General features: G+C 41.2%; 2 protein-coding genes across 2 annotated transcripts; one reads left to right on the top strand and one right to left on the bottom strand.

Moving 5' to 3' along the window:
* Positions 1–1829: 1829 nt before the first annotated feature.
* pcolcea (procollagen C-endopeptidase enhancer a) lies at positions 1830–9092 on the top strand. Its single transcript, XM_028031159.1, has 9 exons — positions 1830–2064; positions 5566–5674; positions 5749–6007; positions 6448–6572; positions 7688–7824; positions 7911–8206; positions 8295–8372; positions 8508–8678; positions 8784–9092. Exons 1-9 carry the CDS (start codon positions 1976–1978, stop codon positions 8912–8914), a joined length of 1395 nt encoding a protein of 464 aa, XP_027886960.1. The 5' UTR covers positions 1830–1975; the 3' UTR covers positions 8915–9092.
* Positions 9093–10217: 1125 nt separating this feature from the next.
* tmem88a (transmembrane protein 88 a) lies at positions 10218–14170 on the bottom strand. Its single transcript, XM_028030413.1, has 3 exons — positions 13804–14170; positions 11693–12003; positions 10218–11377 (listed from the first exon to the last, which is right to left on the bottom strand). The coding sequence occupies exons 2-3, from the start codon at positions 11984–11986 to the stop codon at positions 11099–11101; spliced, it is 573 nt and encodes a 190-aa protein (XP_027886214.1). The 5' UTR covers positions 11987–12003; positions 13804–14170; the 3' UTR covers positions 10218–11098.
* Between the last annotated feature and the right edge of the window lie 2008 nt (positions 14171–16178).

Here is a 16178-nt window from a genome sequence, read left to right as displayed (position 1 = left end):
AGCGGCAAGAAGTGTGTGATTTCTCAGAAACTTGCCAACCAAAATATTACCGAATGTGTATGCATAAAGCTGAACCTGTATTAATAAGATTAGTAAAAATCCTCAATAAATTCAAATATGCATCTAATGATTGAAGTTGTTAAGTTGTAGGCTAGACCATCCTTCGAGTCTGGGAGAAGAACACAACCAAAGCCTAAATAAAAGTTCAGCCTTTAATTGATTCTCTTCAAACAATGCTTCTATTTGCTCTCACTGGTGAGACTTGTCCTGCTCTGCCACAAACCATAATTGGATAGTTTCTCTTTCTGGAACTGTAGACAGTAGATGTAAGACAAACCACATCTGGAGAAAGCAGAAGCAAAAACAACTGTAATAAATGACCTCTGTGAAACCACCAGTCTGTCGGTGTCTCTGATGGTTTCGCAGAACCCCATGAGTTGTTCGGATTTTTTTTTTTTAACCCTCGTATACCACGAGTTCCACTTAACCATTTTCCTTTATCCAATGTAGTTTTTGCTAACAAGGATGGGTTATGACAGAGAAGCTTCATTGACTTGAAAACGTGTCGAGTAAAAACAGTTGCTTGTTACTTCACAGAGACATTTAACATGACCTCACCCCAGGGTTCAGTCGAAAGCAGCCCCTCTCCTCGTTAATCTGTCTTTCTGTCAGATCGCTTTAGGCTTGTTTTCCATTTGTCTGATTACCAGTCCCCTCCTGCCTCTCCTCCCTTACCCATGCCTTCACCACAATCATCTGCTCCCACACTGGTCTTGCACTCCCACATCCATTCCCTTTGGATTCTCCTGAAGGAATGCTAGTCCCACTTGAAGGGTTCATTCAGAGTTTGTGTGGGAAACCTACAGTATTGGCTGCCATCACTGCTCCCCCATATCATAGCAGCCGCTGAGCAACCTCCTGCATTCCTGCTCCTGTTGATGCCTGTCAAGATTTTGGGGTCAACACAAACACAGCTGGATAAGGAAATTCTAATTTTCAGCAAAAAAACCGCCCAAAAAAATCTGAAAAAGACTTCCAAGTTTTTCCAGTTGGCAGTAATTTGCAAAGAATTTGCTTGGTTTGATGCTGCTTTGTGTTTCCATTTTATCCCATCTGATCCACTGCGGTGCTTGATCCAGTCTGTAAACGGGACTTTTATTAAGAATCCTTAAAAATAATATCCCTTGTACTGGCCTCAGTAATTTAGGTCAGAGGTTTGGCCCATTCCCAAACAGAAAAAGAAAGAATATCCCACCCCTCTTCAGTGTTACTTTTTGTCTTGGTGGATTGTGGAGCCAAAGGACCCCACGGAGTTCAGGAAACACAGCTAACTGCTCATTTAGACCATTTCTTTAGATTTTGTGTGGGAGTTATGTTTTGCCAATGGTTGCAGCGATTGATTTTATGGATAAGTAGCACCCTGGTTCATAGATGGAAGATCCCACCCCTGGTCTGCTGTGGAATGCAAAGATTTACGGCCCTACTTGTTAAGAACCCGCGCTCAGCCTCTGGCTCCATCTATACTTTTTCCACCCTTCTAATGACGTCCCACCCTTCTTAAGTGAGTGGCTACACAACTCTTCAATTTGGTTATAAACCTTCGTTAAAAGTAGTAGTAGAACTAGACATTATCTGCAGGGAAGAGAGAGTCTTTTCTTAGATGTCCACTCCAGACACAGAGCCCAGGGTTTTTCTAAGAGACACATCTGGCTCCCATTAAAACCTCCTCCTCCACAAGCTGCTAACATCATCCCCCCTCTACTATTAAGTTTCCTTTCAGAATCTTTGCTTATATCTCTATCCTTTCTTGAATCCCCCACCCACCTTTTTCTGAGTCCACTCCGCTCATTCTCTCCGCCTACTCCGACCAAACAGCTTCCTTCTACCTCCTCCCCTCTTTCCTCACCTCCCGTGTCCCGTTCCCCTCTTTCGTTGCTGCTACAGTCTGCTCTGCTTTCTGTACAAGCTGTGTATCATGATGCGTGTGGACTGCATCTGGGGGCTCCTCTTGCTCCTGTCTCTTAGTTTGGGATGGACAAAGGCTCAGGAGACCAATTACACCAGGTAAGGCTTGGCATCTGGTCTGAAAGGCACTGAAAAAGATCTGCAGTCATGTGTAATTATTTGAACGATTGTGTGTTCATTTGAGGAATCATATGAGAGAAAATATAAAATAAGTGATCTCAGATTTGCTTTTTCAAGTATTTTTAGGGGTTTCATTGATGGATTTTGAGGCACATCGGGAGATAAGTAGAGTTTGGACTAGCTCGGATGCTAATGCTTATGCCTTTGTCGGAGGGGGTCAAATCAAATAAACTTGGCACTTGCTTTGGAAAATAGGGATTTACTCAGCAGCCAGAGTACTTCACTGGGGGTCCGAAGTTTGAGCCAGAACTGAGCAGAGACATGCTGCTATGCAACATGACTTCATCTACGCAGAAACATTCTCTTGACCTCCTTGGAGCTCTGTCTGTGTGGAATGCAGCTAATTAACAAGGTCAGCTCTAGATGTTGTGAATTGTCAGTCGGCTGTAAAAGTGGATCGTCAGTTTTAAAGTAGATGCCAATTACTTCCTTGTGTGCTCACTCTAAAGACTCCTGCTTCCCAAGATGTAGTGACTGCTGCTGTTTCTGTGTCACCAGACCATGCCAGCTGGCCATAAAAAAACAACTAAAAAATAATGAATCACTGTCTAGCTTTGATTGCAACACATTTTCCATGGCATCGTTCCGATGAGCTTCTAATTAAGAGTTGCAAGAAAGTTTACTAAGGACTCCATACACATAACTGAAGATCAAATCACTGAATCTCAGAGGTTCTCAGTGGAATCTGGCCAACAAAAACATCACAAATACTAAAGAACACAGCAGATGGGACAGGGATAAAGTCATGAAAAAGCTGGTTTAGGATGTAAAACGATATGGGGGATCATTTTCAGGAGAAATAGAGAAACAGAGAAACTGGTCAGAGCTGATGGTGAGATGGGTGATTCTTAAAACAGGGCAATCCTGGAAGAAAACCTGCTGGACGCTGCAAAAGACTTGAAACTGTGGAAAGAGGGTCGTCTCTCAGCAGGACAGAGACCCTAAACATACAGCCAAAGTTACAAAGCTAAAGCAGAGCACATGTTAGAATGGCCCCAGTCAAGACTTGATGCTGCTGTCTATCCAATCTGAAGAAGCTGGAGCTAATTTGCAAAGAAGAATGGACAAAATGTTTAGACTCCACAAAGCTGTTAAAAACTTTGTAAATATTTTTGCATAATGCATTGGTGTTGCTCAATTCCATAAAATCCCTTAACAATGCAGAAGGGGACAAATAAAGTTTATGACTACCGATCTGCGTATCGGTGTATAAATGTGTATGTGTTTGTGAGTGCGACTGGGTGAATGTGACTCTAGTGTAAAGTGCTTTGAGTGGTCAAAATGACTGGAAAAGCACTATATAAGTTCAGTCCATTTACCATTTAATAAAAGATTTATTGCAGACGTAAATTGTAAGCAAGAGTTTATTAACATTTTTGTAAATCTTTTTGATTTTCTACAGTTTAATGCACAGAGTGCTTAATTTAACCAATGTCTATGCAAGGTTTTTCAATAGGATGTTGTGAGTAACACCCCCAACAGAGGATGAAAGCCCTGCTGCTGCAGTGAGTCCGAATTCAAGTCCAGACTTGTTTAGTTTGCTCTGTGTGATTCCTCTCTGCCCCATTTCCCACACACAGCTAGCTTTTTAAACAGAGACGCCCAACAATCCGAGGCAAAAGATAAGCCATCCCGACTCTTGGCGGATGATCAGTCAGTTGTTTGTTTTGATCGCATAAAGAAGATAGACGAAATAAAACAGTTTTATTTAGCAATGGAAATGTCTGGTTCGGTGAAAAATGGCTTCAAAAATGTTATTCCGTAGTCCTGATTTATGCCAAAAACTGATAGTTTTATAGTGGGGAAAAATTCAAATACAAATTGCTTATTACTGAAGAAGAAAAAATGCATTAACCCCTCTGCCAAAACACACAAACAAAAAAAAAAAACACTTAAAAACATTACCTCGTTCCACATTCTCTTGCTTTTTAGGAAAAAAATTCTGCACCAGTCATGTTCCAACATTCTACTCATCAGATTTTCCAGAATGAATCCTGTAGCAATTTCCACTATATATATATATATATATATATGTATATATATATATATATATCAAGAAGAAAAGTCTTGAAGATCAGTAGTAACAGATGTGTTATCATCCTGAAATAATGCCTTGGATCACTGTATTAATTCTGTTTTTGCTTTTACTTGGACAAAATTTTAAATGATATCTTCCTATTGTGTTTTTTTCAAGCTATATTTGTCAAAGGTAGAATGTTCAGCTGTTAAATAAAATGGTTTTTTTATGCAATATTTGTGACTTTATTTTTGCTGCTGAATAAAAGAACAACAAATGTTCTTACAGTGTCACTTCGAACAATTATTAGCAGAAAACACACTTTGGAACACAAATCACAAAATATTATATCCACCTTTGGAGATTCAGGGAAATATGCTAGCATATAATATACAAATAATACTGGAAAATCTGAATCAGTAAAGTAACACACAATAGCTTCTAATCGTAAAGTGAAAGGAAAAGATGCATGGTTTCCAAAATGTTTAATCTGAGAAGTATGGCTTCCTTTGGTACTCAGCACTTGGTAGAGTAACTCTAGTGACACTTTGCAGACTAACTATAAAGTGTTACTTTGCAACTTTAGGTATTTAATTGAGATAAATACCTAAAGTTTATTAAAATTGACTGGACTGCCCCAATCTCAAGTCTTTCACTGCCTCTACTAGGAGTTTTGCTTCAAGATCGTCTTATATTTACGTCCGTCTATCCTGACCCTCCTTTTGCACACCACACTTTTCAGAATTTGATTAATTAAAAATGTTTAAACTTCCTATTGCTTCACAGTTGTTTGCTTCTTTTTCTTGGTCTACCATATAAAATCCCAATAGAATATATTGGAAATTGTGACAGAATGTGTACAAATTCAAAAGTCGCTTTATATAGAAGTATGTATAGAGACGCAATAAACATAAAATCTGCAACTGTTTCACATGTCACTTCTTTACATTCCTTGACAGCTGCAGAAAAATAAAGTAAAACTCAACAAGAATAAAGGATTTTATTTAGGTAACACATGTTGGACAGACTGCTAAAATTGTTTTTGAGTCTCCAATAAAATAGATGTTAGTATGTGTTTAGGAATGTTAGTGTTGTGGGCTTCCTCATCCATGCAAATCAATCAAAATCAATCTCTTTTTGTTCTACATCAGTTATGGGAAAATTCCCTCCAAACATCATAAGTTACAGAATCAGCAATTCCTCAATGACAGAAGGCGCTGACCTGTTTCTAAAAGAATTTTAAAAACAAAAACTAGATGTAGAAGTGTGAGTAAATCAGTGTTAACAGAACTTATCTTCTCTTAAACGTGGATGCTTCTTTGTCTTATCAAGCCAATTCAGATTTTATTGGGGGGGATAAAAAGCATACATAATATAAAGTCTAACCGACTCCCTTATTGCAGGCCTGTGTTCTACTGTGGAGGAGACCTGGTTGCTGATTCAGGCTTTGTTGGCAGCGAGGGCTTCCCCAGCTTCTATAAACCCAACAGCAAATGCACCTGGCGCATCACTGTGAGTCACTCTCTGAATACTGACTCTCTCACAGCCAGCTCCTCTTACTCACAAATGCTTCATCTGGTTTCCAGGTCCCAGAGGGAAACGTGGTCGCGCTCTCCTTCCGCATCTTTGACCTGGAGGCTGACTCTCAGTGTCGCTACGACTATCTGGATATTTACAACGGCCACTCCAACTTGGTGCAAAAACTAGGTCGGTTCTGTGGAACCTTCCGGCCCGGCACTCAGGTATCGACCACAAACACCATGATGCTGGAGATGGTGACTGATGAGGGGAACCAGGCCAGAGGGTTTTTGGCTCATTTCAGTGGAACTAAACCTTACGTAAATGGTATGTAGTCACATTTTTTGGAAGGAATGAGGATTCTTTTTTTTCCACTTTTAATTTAAAAAACATATTTTTTTAGGGATAGGGTTATTGCGGAAAATGAAAGTCAAGATAAAGACACAATTTTTAGGACCTTAGCAAAGACACACCAAGCAAAAATGAAGAGTAGCTCTTGAGAAAACTGAAAGACTTCTGAATTTTACTAAACACCTTCTGCTAAAGGTTTAGCATGATGATGGAAGGAGATGCATCAACACCTGACTGCAAACTTTACTCACATGAAGTAAGCTAGTTTGGGAGAAAGCTCCAAAATTCCTCCAGAAAAGTTGTGTTTTAACCCAGTTGCATAACAGATACTTATCTTTAAGGCAGACATGATTTTAATTAGCACATGACACGCAGTCAGCCTGGTTCCAGGCCTAACCTGCAACTCATCGTCTCAGGGGAGCAGTCCTGTGGGGGGAAGATGACAAAATCCCAGGGAGAGATCAAAACACCCAACTGGCCAGACGGGAAGTACCCACCAGGAACCACCTGCTCCTGGCTCATCACTGTGGAACCCGACAGAGTTAGTGGCACACTCATTCACTGCATGTAATTACTGTTTGAGCGAGCATACATATAAGAGAGGCTGGGGCAGCTACCCATGGTGATGGAGAAGAAAATGTTATCAACTTGTGATATTAGCCAGTTTTCCACCAACTGCAACCTAAAATTCTAATTTGGTCTAATTTTGTATATTCTGAATATTTCTGCATCATTAACACAGCAAAAACAGAAAATCTTGCCAATTTTTTTTGTTTGTTTTCTAGTTTGTAGTACAACATGACTCATGTTAGAAGTGAAAAGGTCTGCCAGTGGAACTGGAATTTGTTTTACCCTTATAAGTAACTTATCTTGCTGAAAAGTTACTTTCTAAGTTAGTTTTGCATTATTTCAAGTGTACCAAGTTTTTTGCACTAGAAACTGGAGAAAAAGGCCTTTGTAAGATTAAGTATTTCTGCAGTGAAATTGGCAAAACACAAGACATGGTAGAACATCTGTGAAAATGTGACTTTTGTGTTGAAATGCTAAAACATTGAGAAATACTGTATGATTGCATTAGCTGGTATTACTATTAGCATCCTCTTCATTTGGCCTTGCCGGTTAGCGTTCCAGGGAAACAACTGGCACATCTCACAACTATTCTGACACAGTTGAGTCGAGGATGCAAGTTCAGGCATAGATCCTAGTTCTGTAGTATATTGAACCCAGCATATACACGTATTCTGTGATAATTCAAGCTATAAGTTTCGCGGTAAATTGACTGAATTTATTTTTGGGCTTTTCTTGTTAGACTAAACCAGTGCTTCTCAATGCCAGTCCTCAGGCCCCCCTGCTCTGTATGTTTTAGCTGTACCCCTATTTCAGAACAGCTGATCCAAATGATTGCATTACCTGTTCTGCTGCCATCAAGTACTGCAGAAGCCTGTTAATCACTCATAGATTCAATCCAGGTGTGTGGCAGCAGGGATACACCTAAAACATGCAGGGCAGGGGGGCCTGAGGACCGGAATTGAGAAGCACTGGACTAAACCATGAAAGCACTTTATACTAGAATCACATTCCCTCTCACAAACACACACATGTTCACCCCCAGATACACAGATCACCTCCATGTTAATGTTTGTTTTGTGGCTACAGGTGATCCAGGTGAAGTTTGACAAATTCGTTCTGGAGGCTGACACCTACTGCCGGTTTGACTATGTGGCCTTTTTTAACGGTGGAGAGAGAGATGATTCTCGCCTGATTGGAAAATACTGTGGCGATCAGACACCTCAGTAAGGCGAAGTACTTCAAAGCCTGGACTACGACGCTGTAAAACTTTGCTCCTTTATTCAAAATCTTTGCTTCGTCTCCTATTCAGACCCATCATCACCAATGGCAATGAGCTGCTGGTCCAGTTCGTGTCTGACCTCAGCGTGACATCCGATGGATTCTTTGCTTACTATACCAGCATCCCCCGAGGTTCTGAGCCCCCGATCGACAAGTCAAGGCCCCGTGTCGGTTCTGCCCCCTCAAGGCGTCCAGTCAAACCTGCCCGACCTGAGGGACCAGCCATCACTGCACGGGTCCCCATCCCCACCACCACCGCCGCCCCCAAATATGTGCCACCTCCCCCTGTCTCACCCACAAGGCGAGTGCCAAATCGGAATAGGCCAGGTGGGTGAAGATGTGTGCACACATTTCAGAAGGCTCCCAGTACTAGATCTAATTCAATTTTTTTCATGTGTATTTTTTGAATTTCTAGGTCCTCAGAAGCCACTGTGTCCCAGAGTCTGTAAGAGAGCTGGAACCATCAAGAACAGTTTCTGCTCTAGTGAATTTGGTATGTTTCCTGTTGGTGTCATAAGTTATTTCCACTCCTGGTAAACATATTCATGATTGAATACATTTACTTGAATTAAAAGTTTCATTTTTTTTCTAAGATGATGTGTTTTAATTGAACGCTGTTGTTTATCAGTGATAACTGGAACCATCACCTCTTTGGGCCCTGGACCCCGAGGGAGCGTTTCAATGAACATCTCCCTCATTAAGGCCTACAAATCAGGGAGACTGACCATCACGCAGGCTGGAGAGACCATGTCGGTGAAGCTGGTGTCACAGTGCAAGAGGTGTCCTTTGGTTCGCCGAGGTACGAACCGCTCAAATTCATTTACATGAACATTCCTCTGCGTTTTTTGCCTGAAAATGATGAGAAATCATGAATCTGGATATTTTGTCTCACCTGTTCTATTAGGCGCCAACTACATCCTCATGGGTCAGGTGGATGAAGAGGGACGTGGCACCTTGGCGCCTGGTGCATTCACTGCTCCATACAAAGTTGCTCACCACAAACTACTGATGAATATCAACAACCAGCCATGTTAAGACCAAAAATGTTCCGACAGTTCAGAGTGAACTATAAAGACACAATATAACAAAACAGTCGAACTTTATTTTATATACAACCTTAAAATATATATATTATTTTGTAAAAACACCTACTGAACCTTGTATTTGTAATGCATATGCATATATTTATAAATAAAGGTTTTAAATCACGTTTAACACTTCTGAGTGCTCCGTGTCCGTAATGTGTTTGCTTAGGTGTTTACTTTGTCTCCACCTTGTGGACATCCGGTGTAATGTAATTGTTTTAGTAATACTAGAATATTTTTCATCGTACTCAACGTGAAACAAGTGGGTGGGAGGGAACAGTATTGCTTCAAAATAATTTGTCCTTATGTTGCATCCTATAATTGCTAATGTAACCTGTTAATGGTAGTCTGTGATCAGCCTTGGCTAATGATGTCAAGAAGTTTAAATTTAGATCAAAAATAGTAATAATGTGGTGAAAATTCATAAGAAAAAGAAAACATTCCATGGAGACCTAAATAACCCAGGACTAAACTTTCTTGGACACCACCAGATGCTAACATTGCAACAAAAGTGAGAAAATGTTTGTTTGGTCATTTTTTTCTGTGGTGTAACAATAATTCCTGGCAAAAATCCTTTACAGGAAAAATGCATTTTTGTGATGAGTAGTTGAGTATATGGGTTGAAACCCAGATTGTTTTCCTATGTCATCACACTACTTCTATAAAAAAGTTATGCGGTATTAGCAGAAAGGTTATGACAGTTTTTTTTTTTTTAATGGAGGTAATGCATATATTTTACTGCAAACCAGAAATACATTGACAAATTCAGCTTTCCACCAGTATTGGTGTTGCATTCAAATTTTGGGGTTGTGTCTTGACAAAATATGAAATTTACTCATGACCCTGATTATGTTGCTGAAATCTGAATATGTATTTCACCTAGGGCTGCTCGATACGACTCAAAATTCTTCATAACGTGACTCTTTTGGTAGAGTAGTCGTCTTGTGAAAGATTTTTTTTTTTTACCCCTCCAGGGGGTCTTTTTGTGGGCTCTAGTGTCCCTTATATGATAGTAGGCTGACAGGAAACGGGGAAGGAGAGGTGTGAAGACATGCAGCAAATGTCGTCGCGTCCGGGAGTCGAACCCGCAACGGCCGCGTCGAGGACTCAAGGCCTCCAAATACGGGTTGCGCTAACCCCTACGCCACCACGACACGCCCTGTGAAAGGTTTGATTTCAGTGTGCGTTTGTGGATGTGACTGTAGTGGAAAGCGCTTTGAGTTGTGAAAATAATTGGAAAAGACCTATTTAAGTTCAGTCCATTTTTTAATTGACCCCCCCCCTACTTCTAAAGAAGAAATTATAAATAACAGAAAATATTTTCAAAATTGTAGCCTTTCCATAATGTACAGTCATAAAGTTGACCAGAATTCAAAGTCAAAATAAATAGAAGCTGTAAAATGTGCTTGTCAAAAAAGATGATATATCTTGGGCTTGATGACGCCACTTTGAGTGGCTATGGAAACCCAACAGGTGTATAAAGAAATCCAGACCTTCCAAAAGTTGAATCTTCATGAATCAAAACTTAAATTAATTGATGAAATCGTTTTATTGCCCAGCACTAACTTCACCAAAATGATTGAAATTCACGAGGAGCAGTTGGTAGAGCTGTTGCCTTGCAGCAAGAAGGTCCTGGGTTCGATTCCCGGCCTGGGGTCTTTCTGCATGGAGTTTGCATGTTCTCTCCGTGTGCTCCGGCTTCATCCCACAGTCCCAAAACATGACTTTCAGGTTAATTGGTCTCTCTAAATTGAGTGTGTGTGTGCATGGTTGTGTGTTCTGTCTGTCTCTGTGTTGCCCTGCGACAGACAGGTGACCTGTCCAGGGTGAACCCCGCCTCTTGCCCGCAACGTTAGCTAGAGGTAGGCACCAGCAATCCTCCTGACCCCACTAAGCATTCTCATTCAATCTGCTCACACTTCTGTACAAACTCTAAGCTCTGCAGATAAATGCTCATTTTATTGTAAAACAGGTATAAAACACTTTCCATAAACAGTATACTAACGCAACAATGACAATAAAAATACAATACAAAAGCAAAAAAAAAAAAACAATCAATACAAAAGATGAGATATTTGGGGGGTATTTAATTAGGCTTTTGCTCACAACTACACTGCCCATCCATCTTCTACTCCTAAACCCAAACGCTGCCTTTTCTATCCCTTTCCTTTCCTTCCTTTTGGCCACAGCAGCCTCCTGCTTGTTGGCGTGAGGTGGGCAGGTTCTTGTAGACGGCGCGGCTGTAGGGAATGAAGCACATGCCAAGCTGGAGGTGCCGAGCCAGGCGGCAGTAGGCGGCGAGCGCCAACACCAGCAGAGGGGTCAGCAACAGGAAGCCCACCACCAGGAGAGCCACGCAGCTGGTGTCGTCCAGCAGGTCTGAGCAGTACAAGGACGTTCCATGGGGCTGCACCTGGAGAATGGGGGGAGAGATGAGGAGTAGATGAAGGTACAAGAAGAAAAGTAGATGAAAAATCTCCCACTCTGTCAATACCACATGCAAGGGAATCCGCTGGAATTTCTTCTTTGTTTTTAGTGTAATTTGACACTCAATAATGCACTGAGCAAAGAAGCTTGAGCTGCATGTCACAGCTGCAAGACGGTAAAAGTTCAGCTCCAGAAAGTTCCAGCGAGATCTGAGAAAACAATATCAAATCCCTGGAAAAACTGAAAACATCTTCTTTTCTATCAAAACAAGTCATTGCATAATTTAAGTTCAAGTCCTTACTGTGGAGTGGCAGAGGAATCCGAATGTGATCATGACCAGAGCGGGGGTCAGGATGACGCCGAAAATGATGCTGGCCAATCCGCCGTTGATGAGCGCGATGATGAGGTTCTGCACGGTCACCAGCACAGAGCAGGCCCAGCAGTCCAGAGACCCCCTCAGCTCCAGGGGGCCACCCGGGGCCTCGCCACTACCCAGGGAGTAAGGGGGCGGCACCACGAGCGCCGATCCCGCTCTGGAGGCGGGCCGGGCTTCAGACATTGTCTTTTCCAGCGTCCCGTTCCGTGACAGACTCATCGTCTCTGCTGTGTGTCCTGCAGGAAAACGGTGTCACCACATCAGCCCGGAAGTGTAAAAAAATGATCCACATTGTATCACCGTTGGAAATCAGCCTTTTTTAAAATGTGAGTCCCTGCCAAAAAAGTATTTACACCCTCTGATTTTTTTCAAATAATTGCAATAAAATTTGAATAAAAGCCCACTGCATGATGCTGCAAGTACCATGTTTTGTAGCAGGGGTGATGTGTTCAGGGTGATGTGCAGTGTTAGTTTTCCCAAACAATGTCATTTCGTACCAAAGTGCCTTCTTCCAGATCAGAGGGTCTGAAACTGCAGACTTTTAGATGTATAAATAATCATCAGTTGGACTCTATAGAATAAAAAATTGCAGGACACATAGGAGAAATCTTGAGATTAATATACACACAGGTCACTGCTAAAAGAAATTGGTTGCACTGGATGTTAGCTGGAGGTATAAGAGTAAGGGACTGGAAATATACACCACACCTTTCAGGTTGTTATTGTAAGAAATGTGGAATGATTCTACTTTTTTTCTTAAGTTATTTGCAGATTCATCTATTTGCAGATTTTTCTGTGTAATGTAACTCCAAATATTGGCAGAAAATGTGGCTAGTTGCATTTTTTTTCACTCTCCAGAAAGAAAATACATCTTGCTAAGCTCAAACAATTACGTGTAAATCTACTTTACACACTATGTGCAGACGCTTAGCAAAGCAGCCAATCCAGGATTGCTTTTTTTTTTTTTGTACCCTCGAGTCTGATTGGCTGAACCACCAAGAGGGAAATAAGAAAGACGGTGGATGTTAGTTTCTGCTGGAGTACCAAAACAGTATCCAGTGTGCACATTAATGCATATTAAGGTATATTTGGTGTTTGAACTATTAACATAGGCAGTTAAAAGGCCTTTTAGAAGGGCTCTCAAACCTTTGTTGATTTTAGCCACTCAGGGAGTCCCTAAGCTAATACATTCCTCCACTGTATTATTTTTCTTCCAATCATAATTGAGTCCCAGCATGTGTTTGTCTACCACTTAAAAATCCCAATGAAATACACTGAAGATGTTGCCGTTAAAGTGGAAACTTTAGGCCCTGCACGGTTTCCTCTTGTGTTTCCCGATGAAGTCTCAGTAGATAATCGTGTCCATTTTCGTTTGATCAAAGAAAAAGTCTTCTCTGGCTGATCTCCTGCACACACGTACAAAGCGCTGATGAAGGGCCCGAGCCATTAAGTAATGGCTTCTTAAATAGCGTGATGAAACGTTAACACAGATAAATGCGTGACGCTTCGTGGGGAGGAAATGGGCTTCGATGACTCCACCCACCGCAAAACTTCAGGATGACCATCAACCCAGGAACAATGAGCCGCAAGCAACAATAATGGAACATGCCGCCCATCACCAGAGCTGTGTTAACGGCCACAACTGTTACATTCAACCTTTATATTTTAGTATTTCTCTGTTCAGATACAGTTTGCACACATTTTATGTCTCAAAATAAAAAAATAAGAGTGAAACAAATTTTAACCATTTTACTATGTTTAATAATTAATTTCAAGCTTGTGTTTAATAAACTGCCTAACTCTGCTTTCTTCATTTGGTTTAGAGTTAAATCAGTCATTGAACACTTGGGTTTTAGTCTTTGTACTGACATAAAATCTGACAATCCACAAACCTAAAAAGCATTAGATCCCAGTGTTCGTCTTGAACATCCACATTTCTCTCCACCGAGAAGCTTTCCCGCTTGTCTTTTGGTGCCATCGTTCATCTCCATAACAAACTCAGAACACAGAAAGTATCCCATCCCCTCTGTACTCACCGTTTGAGAAGCTCAGCCGTAGAGAAATTTCAAGAATTTCCTCCTGATCTACACCTTCTCTCTGCAGATCTCCAGGGTGTTCAACAAACAAAAGTTGGGTTTCTAATCCCTGACTCTTTTTTTTTTTTTTTTTTCTTGCACATATGTTGTTAGAAAATGTCTATATTCTGCCTCAGACCTGCTACAGAGTGACTCAGAAACAAGCTCTGAATAGTCTGAGCAAAATGTGCTTTCCCAGCAGCTTCAGCGCTTCCTTCCCTGCTGTTACATGCTGTTTCCTCACTCTGCCTCCAGTTTAAGATACGATACGAGTCGGGCAGCCTGTATCCTGTGTTGCCTTCAGTGCAAATGCAGCGTGAGACCAGGCTGGGGCTGTACTAATGGCAGCAGTAGGAGCTCAGGTGGGGTGGGTTGGCAGTGGGGGGGTCTGTGATAACCCCTGGTACCGGAGGGGGGCCTGGGGAGTAACAGTGTTTATTTGGATAGATTAGAGAAGTCCAGAGTAGGCTGTCCAATACATGACCATTTACACTTTCCTTGAGCACTTTCTCATTTTTCTCTTGTCAGATACTGATAAGGCTGCTGTGGAAATGCAACAACTGTGCAGGATTTTCACTTTGCTCTTTCATGCCAAGGCATTAAGAAGTGCACATTTCTGATTGCAGCGATGCAATGATCAAAGGATTTGCAACTACATCCTGCTCTGTGGAAAAAAAGAAGAGGGCAGAGGCTATATGCCAGACTGGCTTCAGATGTGTTTCACAGGCAGGCATGGCAGAGATTTGGCCCCTGACCCTGTGATGAAAAACAGATCTCAGCTTTCAGCAAATATAAGGAAATGAGGATGGGGGGAGTACTCTGGCTAATTACGGAGGGGCTGGAGGGGGGAAGAAAGCCGTCTTGTGACTGATAAGAAATCAGATGGGCTCAGTTCAAAGCGTAAAAGTGGTACGTTTCTTTTTTCATCTTAATTTAGAGATCTAAGTTTATTTATTTACCACATGGAGAGTTATGTAAAGACCCTGGAGAGAATAAGAGTATAGGTGCTTTAATGGTACAGAGAGCGATGATCAAAAGTGACCATGACCAAGGCTCCAGGGTCGGGATGTGGGAGCAGTCAACTGTCTGTGCACTGGCTGTCAACAATGCCACAGTGTGTGCTGTTTGTGTGAGGATGTCAGTCTCTGAGTGAGCTGGTCGAGGAAGAGAAGTCTTCCTGTCCTTGGAGTCGGGATATCCGCCGCTTTGTCCTCACGTTATGTCCACTTTGCATTGCTGATGGGTCTGCAGGTTCGGTAAAGTCACGTCCTCTTACGTGGAATTTTGAGACAGGAAGAAGTGACCCCCACCTATAAAGGTTATTATGGGTGATTTCTAACCCATAACAGTTGCTATTTTTGTTGCCGGCCCTATACTGATTAGCAACTTTAAGGCGGTGCATATGGAAACCGTTTGAGTCAGTGATTAGAATTTTTCATCACATTCTCAGTTTTACTTGGAAAATATTCCTGAACCAAACGGATAATCTCGAACTGTAAAATACTGGAAAATTCTCGAACTGTGTTAGTTTCTGGCCGCTCCAGTGGAGCCATCTAGTGGTCATTGGATGAACAGAACAGAACAGGACAGAAGTACAATACAGAGACATGAAAATATTTATTTGCGAAAATTCGGCTCAAATGTTAATCTAGAATATAATAATAATAAATAAGATTTAATATCCAAAGATGATGTTTTCTATTTTCCCTGAATTCTAAACCTTTGAACAGTGGCAATATGAGTTGGCTTGATTTCAGTAGCAGATAATTACTGTAAGCACATGAATGAATAAATGATAAGAAAAACTATTCATTAGTTTTTTATGTCTTTATTAGTTTACCTCCTTAGAACAGGTTCTAGATAATATTCTACCACAGAGTCAGGAGATAATTTCAAAATGATTTTGTGTTGTAGTTTCCGAACTAGAAACTACAACAATGGAAAGAGGGAGAGATGGGAGGGTGGGGAATTTTTTTAGGTTGGCATTTTATGGTGTAAGATTATTTGCTTATGAGATGAAATTTGATCATAGAAATGTGAAGCTAAGAACATGTTTTATTTTGATTTGTCCACCTAAATGTGCTCCGCTAAACGTCCATGCTTTAATTAACTTTATAGGGCCATTCATACTAATAAAATGCTGCCATACTCTTCACTACACATCATATAATTATTGAGAGTAACATTCTACTCTAAGCTGTTCTGACTGTTTCTTCACTTTGCCTCGTTTGCATATTGAAATACAGAGAGACTTGACTAAAGTTGAGGGACAAAATTGTCGGGTTGCATTCAGTGCAGAGGGACATAAGAAATGTGAACCTGAAAATGTGAGATAA

This window comes from Xiphophorus couchianus, chromosome 11, assembly GCF_001444195.1.
Source record: "Xiphophorus couchianus chromosome 11, X_couchianus-1.0, whole genome shotgun sequence".
NCBI lineage: Eukaryota > Metazoa > Chordata > Actinopteri > Cyprinodontiformes > Poeciliidae > Xiphophorus > Xiphophorus couchianus.
This window is presented reverse-complemented; position numbering and strand designations above follow the sequence as displayed.